Source organism: Syzygium oleosum, unplaced genomic scaffold, assembly GCF_021117445.2.
Source record: "Syzygium oleosum isolate NSW1041296 unplaced genomic scaffold, Sole_v2.1 Sole_v2.01, whole genome shotgun sequence".
Taxonomy (NCBI): domain Eukaryota; kingdom Viridiplantae; phylum Streptophyta; class Magnoliopsida; order Myrtales; family Myrtaceae; genus Syzygium; species Syzygium oleosum.
In genome coordinates this window covers 3284009-3294672 of record NW_026607485.1, presented here as the reverse complement: position 1 = coordinate 3294672, position 10664 = coordinate 3284009, and the positions used below count along the sequence as shown (strand labels likewise).

At 39.2% G+C, this 10664-nt stretch overlaps 1 protein-coding gene across 2 annotated transcripts; it reads left to right on the top strand.

The window, feature by feature from the left end:
- The first annotated feature begins 646 nt into the window (after window positions 1-646).
- Window positions 647-9352, top strand: LOC115665388 (probable LRR receptor-like serine/threonine-protein kinase RFK1). Of its 2 annotated transcripts, XM_030587270.2 has the most exons (24): window positions 647-907; window positions 2328-2502; window positions 3059-3130; window positions 3254-3322; window positions 3399-3470; window positions 3807-3878; window positions 3971-4042; window positions 4122-4193; window positions 4303-4374; window positions 4485-4556; window positions 4651-4722; window positions 4823-4891; window positions 5105-5170; window positions 5262-5324; window positions 5421-5468; window positions 5881-5924; window positions 6145-6533; window positions 6632-6827; window positions 7044-7190; window positions 7421-7539; window positions 7621-7831; window positions 7923-8160; window positions 8291-8441; window positions 8588-9352. In XM_030587270.2, exons 1-24 carry the CDS (start codon window positions 814-816, stop codon window positions 8972-8974), a joined length of 3042 nt encoding a protein of 1013 aa, XP_030443130.2. In that variant the 5' UTR covers window positions 647-813; the 3' UTR covers window positions 8975-9352. The 2 variants fall into 2 exon arrangements, with proteins under 2 accessions (XP_030443130.2, XP_056168377.1); XM_056312402.1 differs by lacking the exon at window positions 2328-2502.
- Window positions 9353-10664: the final 1312 nt, after the last annotated feature.

Here is a 10664-nt window from a genome sequence, read left to right as displayed (position 1 = left end):
ACTCTCTTTTAGTCTTCATTAAATTTGATTAATACTACAAAATATCACAAATTAATATACCTGTAATAAATGGAGGGTGAAACTCCAAATCGGTACACCCGTTAACTGTCACGTTTTATATAACTCGATAATTTGACAGTAAAATTTAACGGAAACTAACGGAGGGTAAAATTATCGCAAATGTACCACTTTGAGATTAATTTGGGATAAACTAATAATATATGTATCTTTATCCAAAAAAAAATAATACATGTATCTATTTAGGATTTTTTATAGTATTAACCCTCGATCATAATAGTTCTTAATTCTTTTTTGGTCAGAATCTTAATAGTTCTTTAACAGCAAGGATTTTAAGCTTATGATTAGGTCACTTTGACCTCGCCTAATGGCAAAGAAATCCAGTTTCGCCACGAGAATGACAGCAGGAGAGAAACGTCCACGTCCTTTCCTCCATCGTCCATCGGTTCTTGCCCCCCCTTTGGAATATTCAATTCTTGTCAAACAGAACGGGACCGAGAGCAGCCAGACATTCATTTCCTTATAAACCAAAACACAAATAAGATAATCCCATTGGCGGCCAACTTGTCAAACTATTTCCACATGCCAGCATTCGACCCATCTCTTTCTTTTCCCATCAGGCAACTGGAGATTTAGCTTGTTTTGTCAACTACCACGTTAAGTACGGAGCACAGCATTTGCTGGTTTTTCGCCATTTGCTCAAGCTCCGAGACATCTCTTCCTCGTACCCAGAATAGGTCCAAGCTCGAAGGTCTTTGCCATTAGTTCCTCGGGAGACCAAGATTCTTGTTCGTGATGGCCAAGAACTTATTCGTTTTCTTGATTTTCATGGGGTTGAGCTGCTTCAGTTTGGTGTGGCTCGCCGAGGCAAAGCTGCCCCAAGCAGAAGGTACGAGTTTATCTTTTTCGCTGTGAACGGTGAAGTACGTGTTTGGATGCTGAGAAATTGTGGGAGAGTTGCGAGCTTTTGCTCTCTTAAAATCTGGGTTCCAGTTGGTTTACGTTGCTGAGATTATCTTGGGGTTAGCTTGCTGCTCTCTGTTTCTCTGTTCTATATTTTGTTTCCTTTTAGTGACAGTGTTGGAGCTGACTGGGAGATGGTTAAAATTAATGCAAGATTCATATGAGAATCTCTCTGCCCAATGTTTGCAATTCGTTCCCAGACTTTAATGGGTATAATTTTGGTATTCTGATTGGTAAGTAGAGATGTGAGTTTCAGTTTCTGTAACCAGGAAAAAGAGAAGATAGGTTGTACTTTCTATTTTATATTATTCAGTCAAGTAATGGGACTATTAAGTTGATATCTCCAACTTGGATAAGATAATTTTAGTTTATCGTTTAATGGATTTGCTTGATGCCAACATTAGGTATATTATTGAATGCCACATGCTTTATGAATGGGTAGATTCTCTTTTGGGCTCGTGGTCTGAACCAGTACAAGCAATGGAAATTTGCTGGTTGACCTATTCAAAAACAGTTTTTGGATAGCTTTTCTTGCTGGTCTGTGTAGTGATATTGAGTGTTGTTGAGAATGTTAAGACAAATCTGAAATAGATGTCTGCCGTGGTAGAGTGAAGAGTCCTTATAGTTGCTGTTTCTACTTATAGTATCTGGATGCTGGTCACCTCTTCCACACGATTGTTTACCTGGACATGCTTCGACATGACTCTACTGTGTCAGTTTGGGCCTAGCTGAAGCTGAATCTACAACCTGAATAAACATTTCTATTGAACCCACCATAATGAGCAATATTGTGGCTGTCTTGAAGATTAACCTTGTAGATCTGGAGAGAGATAGCCTTTGTAAATATATAGAAAAGAAGTTCTTTTGATAGATTGTGTTGCAGATAACACCACACCTGCAGTTTTACTTGCCTTGCACTGTATTATTAAAGGTGACATAATACACCTCCATTTTTCTAATTATAATGCATCAGATGTACCTTTACCCCTCCCATCTGAAGCCACAGTATTACAAAACAGTGATAGGTTGTCTCCGTGGTTAAATCATTTGACGGAAAAGAGTGATACTGACCTTATTCTCTAATTAGATACTTGACAATTATAGGACGGGCTTTGGTTTGAACTTCTTGACTAATGACTCAATTGTGTTTGTACTTTTTTCTCACGTTCTTTTTCATAATCACAAAACAGAGAGAAAATGGAAATAGTAAGTGTCTACCAGAACATTAACTTGCTTTGGCAAACAACTACATCCTTCATTACTATTCATTTTCCTCTCATTGCCAATCATAACTTGTACCTTTCGCTTTCTCTAATCGTGCTTTCTTGTCTATACATGTAATTTAGTTGATGCTCTCCATGAAATCACGACCGCAATGGGGTCGACATTCTGGGATTTTGATGGCGACAACTGTCAAATACAAAGGGTTGGGTTAACACTGCAGCCGCCAGCGGAAGCCGAGAATAGCATTGATTGTGACTGCAACATTGGGAATGATATGTTCTGTCACGTCATAAGGATGTATAAGTCCCTCATCGAATCACTGATATTGTAACTTTTAGGGAAACACATTTTAGTTTTTTTCTCATCAAATGTCTCTTGCAACTTTTAGATACTGTACTTGGTTATTGAGCTTTTTCTGAATTCACCAACCTAAAGTTTTTTAGTGTCTTGACATAGTTGTTCTCAAAAGTGTAAAATCACCCTTGCAAATCCAATTAATAGAAGATATAACTGCCATTCAGAACTTGATAACTTTCACCATTTCCCCAAGACATTTGCTTTAACAAACCACAAAACCCAATGTCTTCCAATATGTATTTCCAAAAAAGAAAAAGGGTTCTTAAAGAGCAAAATATGGTGGCATCGGTGAAGAAGAGGGATATCAATGTTTATCTTTGTGCTTATTTATGCTGTTTCCCGAAAATGTAAATTGGTCTCTTCAATATATATATATGACTTCAGCAATCTTATCCACAATTTTCACTGCTGATTCATGGTGTTATGCTATAGTTTCCAAATATGCAGTGAAGCCATCTCTTGCACTTAACATCAATCTGCTTATTGTGCATCACAGAGTGCTGAAGTTTCACAGTCTACCCGGAATCCTCCCCCCTGATCTTGCCAAGCTCCCTTACCTCGGAGAGATGTAAGGACTAGTTTCCACTTCCTTCATTTGTGTTACGCTATTTTGCTACTTCGTGTCCAAATATGGTTTGGGGTCGATAGCAATCTTTTGTGAATAATATGCTGACGAACTCTTACATTGCAGTGATTTTGCTTACAACTACCTCAGTGGTGGAATTCCTGACAAGTTGGGTTCCATGCAGTTGACATCAATGTAACCAATACTCCTTGATTTCTTCACATCATATGTTTTCCTCTGATCGATTATCAACGGAAAAATGGTCGTGCAGCTCTCTTCTTGTGAATCGCTTATCAGGAGCAATACCAAAATCATTGGCAAACATTACCTCACTGACATATCTGTAAGTTTCATGCTAAATCTCATTATTTCTGTAATGCATTTCTTTCCTGAGCAATTGCTGCATTTTGAAGTCATCAGAGATGCACGTTTCATGGCAGCTATATTTTCCAGTTTTTTTTTTCCTTTCTCCATCAATTAATTGCCACTTTCTTTTTTGTGGAAAATTTATGTCGAACATTTATATAAAATTTCTTTCTCATGGCTTTTGGAAAAACTCTATTCATTGAATTTCAGAAGAATGGCTAAAATGCCTTTGGTTTCAGATGATTTAGTTGGAGTCTATTACAGAAGATTATATTTGGTTAATTCAATAACAATTGTAGAGTTTCTTAAACAGGTGTCTTGAAGCCAATCAGTTCTCTGGTCCTGTTCCTCCTGAACTTGGGAGTTTAATTAACTTACAGACTTTGTAAGAAACCCTAATACTCCTAAGCTTGGGACTATTTTTCTTCCAGCTTTATACTTTTATTTACTTATCGTGGTGCCATAATATGGTTGTAGGATGTTGTCCTCCAATCAGCTAACAGGAAACGTGCCATCTACATTTGCTGCGTTAAGAAGTCTGACAGATTTGTAAGACAATGATGTGCTTGTTTCCTACATAACTACTCTGATTTGAATGCCTAATAACACTATATACTTCATAATGCAGTCGAATAAATGACAACAACTTCAACGGCACAATACCCACTTTTATCCAAAACTGGAAGCAGCTGAACAGGCTGTAAGATCACAGTTTTAATACATTTTGTGTGGGTTAAATTTGATGATAAACGTGATTTTTCTTATAATCTCCATACTGAGTATTGCCATATACACTTCAACTCTTGAAGAGAAATGCATGCGAGTGGACTTGAAGGACCCATTCCATCACAGGTTTCTGCTTTGAATAAAGTAGAGGAGCTGTGAGTATTTAGCTTTCTTACAATTAATTCTATATCATTTGTAAGTTAGGATGCAATTCATATATTTTTTTAATCCACAGTTGTTTGCTTTTGATTAAATACATTGACAGGAGGATTAGTGACATTGACGGTCCTCTCCAGCTATTTCCTGCACTGGAAAACATGACAGGCTTAGTGAAATTGTTAGTCTTAGTTCCTTGATACAGAGTTTGGATTCTCCTAGGATTTTCTGTGCTTGATGTTTGAGTTATTAAACCTGGCAACATATTGTTATAGGGTACTGAGAAGCTGCAACATATATGGGCAGATTCCCCCCTACATGTGGAAATTGCAGTATCTAGAATTAATGTAAGTAAATCTTGTTAAGTTCTGACTGGAGAAGTTTTAATAGTCTTCATACAGCCGAAAGCAAGGTAAACTTGCTTACCTTATGTCTTCCTGGTCCTAGGGATCTCAGTTTCAACAAACTGACTGGGCAAATTCCGGCTGCAATCAAGTTAAAGCGCATAAGGTTCATGTAAGTTCATCATTCACATGCTCGTGAATGCATGTGTGCATGCACGTCTTATTGGATTGCCATCTCTTACTTATGTCAGTGCAAAGCAACTTGTGGCCTGAACCATGTGACATAATGCAGCCAGATGAATTAATGCCTTTTTTAATTTACTGTCATTTTAATGGTTTCTTTCTTTGCCTATTGTTTTAATTATATCATGTGATTTTTGCTTAGATTTCTGACCGGCAATTCATTAAGGGGAAGTGTTCCGGATTCAATCTTGAAGGAAGGAACCAGTGTGTATGTTTCTTGTTCTTATCGAGTTGATTGCCCTCACTATCCTCTCGATTCTCACCATCTTGAAGTTAGTTTTTCCCCATGCTGTGTGCAGTGATCTTTCATACAATGACTTCACATGGCAAGGTCCTCAGCAACCTGCTTGTCGAGGAAACATGTGAGCTCACCAGTATCCATGCCATATTTCTTATGAGATATCTTTCGTATGATATTCGTGGAAAATCTGATTTTGTTACTCTCCCATTTTCTTCAGGAATCTGAACTTGAATTTGTTTAGAAGCTCCTCAGCTGAAAATAACTCGTAAGATTCCTTTTATCATGCCCAATATAGGTCTTCATTCCTTAATTTTTTTCTTTTGGATTCTGCTAAAAAGATTGAATCTTTCGGTTGAAAGCACAGTTTTTTGCCAAAGTGATGTTCTGTGATATGATGGCTCTATTCGTGAACATTTTCTTATTGAAGTGTCAGGTCTGTAATTATTCGAAGGCTTCAAATATATTGATTGCCAAATGGCCATATGACTGCATACCTATTTGTTTTGGTTTGCACTGAGTCAGGTCTGTAATTTTTCGAAGGCTTCAAATATATTGATTGCCAAATGGCCATATGACTACATACCTATTTGTTTTGGTTTGCACTGAGTTTTTTTGTGAAATGAAAGGTCTGGGTATGGTCGCTGGTCGAGGCTAATTCATTTATATGTCTGTTGCAGAGGCAGAGGAGTTCCTTGCTTGGAGAACTTCCGCTGTCCACATTGTAAGTATTTGCTTGTTGAATTATTGCTCTGTGTCCTTCAAAAGCTCTGGAATTTTCAAAGTTTGGTTAAACTGTTGCATCTTTTTATATGCTTGTCCATTTTGAGATCAACTGTTTGGTCTTGTCCACAACATGGTGCTGTAGTTACGTTTTTTTGTTATTTTCTCTCTCTGTCGGGGTCAGAAGTTTTCTAAATCATATGAAATTTTTCTCTCTTCAGACTCGAGTTGTTTACATGTTAATTGTGGTGGAAAAGATGCAACCATCAAGGAATCTAAGCAGATGATCATCTATAAAGGAGATGAATATATAGAAGGTGGTGCTGCGAAATGCTATTTAAATCATGATGAGTTCTGGGGATTCAGTAGCACAGGGGACTTCATGGATGATAATGATGAACAAAATCTACGCTATTCTGTGTCTCTGCCTTCGTCAAACCTCACTGTCTTGGATGAAACAGCACGAACCTCCCCGATTTCACTGACTTATTTTCATTATTGCTTGGAGAACGGGATGTACACAGTGAAACTAAGATTTGCAGAAATACAGTTCACTAACGACAAAACATATAAAAGCCTCGGGAGGCGGTTATTCGATATTTATGTTCAGGTAATTAAGTTCTCACTGGAACATACCTGGATATTCTCATTGCATATTTGTTTCAATTCCCTGGCACATTAAATCTTAGTTGAATATGTATGGCACAGGGGAAATCAATGCAGAAGGACTATGATATTGAAATTGCAGCAGGTGCTGCTCAGAAGCCAAGAGAAGAAGCCTATAATGTCAGCGTGACAAATAATATGCTGGAAATTCGTCTAGTTTTTGCTGGAAAAGGGACAACGAGGATTCCTAAAAGAGGAGTTTATGGTCCGCTTATTTCTTCCATTTCTGTAGTTTCAGGTGAGGCTGAAAATTTTCCTTATATCGTATGGCCAGATGGTTTCCGTAGTCTAATGCTGAGCTGCATAAAGTATGAGGCCATTAATAGGCATAATACATTGGTTCTTCAGCTTTTGATACGATAGTTATGATTCTCAGCATTATCCAACTGTTTGACCGATCATTTTCGCCATTAGCAAATCTTTCTTCATTTCTCGTCTTGTTTCTGTTGGGCAGATGTCAAAGGGTGTCCAAAAGGTGGAAAACAAACAACTGCTTATATCGTAGTTGGAGTTGGAGTTGGAGCATTTTGCATTGTTTTCTTATCACTCTGTATACTTAAGTGGAAAAGCTATTTCCGAGGAAGAACCAAGAGAAGACAAGGTGCAGTTTCTATGAATTTTGTTAAATATGACTGAATGTTCTCTGTCATCAAACTGACTTACTTGAGAAGACCACAATCTGGTGCTTACTCTAGTCTACTGTGCAAGTCACCAATAACTAACTATGGAGTATATATTCGTCTCTATTTTGTCAGTGATCAAATTCTCTCTTTTGGGCTTAGTTTCTTGAGTTTTCTGGTTTCAAGTTCTGTCTGTTCTCTACTTATATAGGCATGGAAGGACTAGATCTGCAGACGGGGACATTTTCCTTAAAACAAATTAAAGCTGCAACAAATGACTTCGATTCTGCAAACAAGATTGGGGAAGGCGGTTTTGGCGCTGTCTACAAGGTGCGTGCTGTTATGTGTGTTGTCCTGTTCCATAAATCTCCAATCTTATAAATTAATTATAATAATTGGGTTGGCATGCAGGGTCAATTAAATGATGGCATTGTAATAGCAGTTAAGCAGCTCTCGTCAAAATCGCGACAAGGAAATCGAGAATTCCTGAATGAGATAGGAATGATATCATGCTTACAACATCCAAATCTTGTGAAGCTCCACGGGTGCTGTATTGAAGGAGATCAACTATCGCTCGTTTACGAGTATATGGAGAACAATAGTCTTGCTCGAGCCTTGTTTGGTCAGTTCTACAAGATATGTTTTACCATACAAAATAGTACCTAGATAGACGTCAAAAATAACAAGCAACTCCGCCTTCTTGGGTTTTGCAGGTCCAGAAAATCATCAACTTCAACTAGACTGGCCCACGAGACATAAGATCTGCACCGGGATCGCTAAGGGTCTTGCCTTTCTACATGAAGAGTCTAGACTCAAGATTGTCCACAGAGATATTAAAGCTACTAACGTGCTGCTCGATCGAGATTTAAACCCGAAAATATCAGACTTTGGACTGGCCAGGCTTCATGAAGAAGAGAACACTCACATTAGCACCAAAGTTGCTGGAACCATGTAGGCTATCTTCTCCCTATCAAATTCCATGTCCAAAATTTCTTAACCGCACCATGAATTCAAATTATGCTCCGCTGATGCTATAATTTCTTAAGATTGTTGATTTAACAGATCGTGATCTTGTTTGCAGAGGATATATGGCTCCAGAATATGCATTGTGGGGTTACCTCACATACAAAGCCGATGTGTACAGCTTCGGAGTCGTGGCCTTGGAGATAGTTAGCGGGAAAAGCAATAACAGTAGCCTGCCGAGCGATGACTATTTTTGTCTATTGGATTGGGTATTTTTCCTCGTCTCTGACTCTTACTTAACTAGACAGCAAGAACATACTATATTGACAATTGGGCTGGGATCTCCATTCTCATGGTATAAGAATTTTTCGATAGCTCTATGACAAAGTACTGGTTTATGGTAATCATGCTGCAGGCGTGTCACTTGCAACAAACTGGGAACTTGATGCGAGTTGTCGACGAGAAGTTAAAGATGAAAGTCGACAAAGAAGAAGCAGAGATCGTGGTAAAAGTAGCTCTTTTGTGCACAAATACATCTCCATCTCTGAGGCCCACGATGTCTGAGGTGGTGAACATGCTCGAGGGAAAAATGACCGTACCGGACGTGATCCCGGAGCCGAGCACCTACCGCGAAGATCTGAGGTTCAAAGCCATGAGAGACCTCCGTAAGCAAGAGCAACAGCAGAGTTATACCGAGAACCAAACCCAGAATTCCACGACCATCAACACGTTTCGGTCTTCGTCAAGCACCTCCAGTCAAGATCTGTATAAAATAAATCAAGAATCCAGACCCCTTTCATAAAATGCGTGAACCTTAGTTGCCGTGGCATACCAAACTTAGGCTTAGTCGCGAACTAGCAAATCGGAGTCCCATTGTCGTTGCTGAATAAGCGGTTCCTCAACTACTAGAGCCTTGATCAGTGGAAGCAGAAAAACTCTGCCGAGGGCGAGGCCTCGTGGCAAGGAAATCTGGGATGTGCAAAAGCTGTACAATTACGAAGGAAGCATCGGTGCTGGAATGGGTGAGTCATTTCTTAGTTCGTTACTTCTCTTCGGCGTTTCGAGCAATAAGTCAATCGAAGTCATTGATACAGATTTGCCCAGATTATTGTACAGTGTACTGAATTACCTTTTTGTTCGACTTGATGCAAAGAAATGAAGAGATTTTCTGTCAGGTTCATCATCTGGTTCGCCTGGATAGAATGACTAGAAAAGAAAGTTTTAAAGCACTTGTAGACTACTCATGCATGCACTCACACAGTGGCTTAAACCATTAGGTCTGATTGTTTCCCATTCCCATTTGGCTCTCTATAGGATCTCCCTCCCTATCATGAATATCAGATCAGTCATGTTTTTTTTGGACTTCTGCCTCGCCGAGGTTGCGCGATCCCAGGCCAAATCTTGCCACGCCGATCCATCGCCTCTGTCCCAATTTACGCGTCACCTTCTTCTCACACATCTCATTTTTCATTTTCTTTGAGGATTTATTATTAGGTATACTGGTAGCGTGAAAAACCATTTATACATTCATCATTGGATGGGTGATGATGTGGATGAGCTCGATTACACAACTATCTCAAGTACATATGTCACCCATCTGGCAATGAATATGTAAAAAGTTCTTTACACCAGCGGTACACGCAATCGTAATTGTAATCGTAATCTTTATTTTTTTTTTCAAAGTTGCTTGTTTTGAATTTTTTACTATTTACATTGAGTTTTATATTACCGTATTTTTAATTCTTTTTTTTGTATTTTGCTTTAAGTTTTGCAGAAAACCACGTACCTTGAAGTTGTTTCATAGCATGCACCCTGTCCACTTTCGTTTGTTTTGGTTTGTCATCAGTGGATGCATCAGCTGCTGCACCGTCCTTCTCCTCCCGACGAAAACCAGCAACATGTGTTAGAATATTTAAATATGAAACCACGTAAACAGTTTAAGTTTTTAGAATAGTTGGCAGCGGTCTTACCAAATCTCGCAGTATGTCCCGACCTACCATAGTTAAAGCAAACACCACCGTTCCATCTGCACAGTCTGGGGTGAAATCTGCCATACCCCACGCATTTGTTCGGGGACCAGCATGATCCTTCGCTCTGCCCGAACCACCAATATTCATCCTCTTTGTCCTGATTTCCCCGTTGTCCCTGCTAGAGTTGAAGATGCCTCCTTTCTGTTACCAATGCTCCCCGGAGGACATCCCTGTAACAAGTCAGCATTAAGATAGAAATATTCGGCCTCATGTCTCGTCTGAAGCCCCTGTCGAAAACTTCCGTCTTTGTTCTCGTCCGCGTCAATGATGCGAGTAGCACATCTGCCGAGCTAATTAAAGAGGGATGCAGATTGTAGCACAAGATGATCGCTCTGTTTCAGGGTCCAAGTACTCTTGTTCTCTGTTAATTTGCAGAGAGGCCGGAGATAAAGTAGTCGTAGAATAACTGCTCAAACACAATCGCAAGCTGGAAAGCAAGCTGGGGTGCGTTTGGTTCGGCTT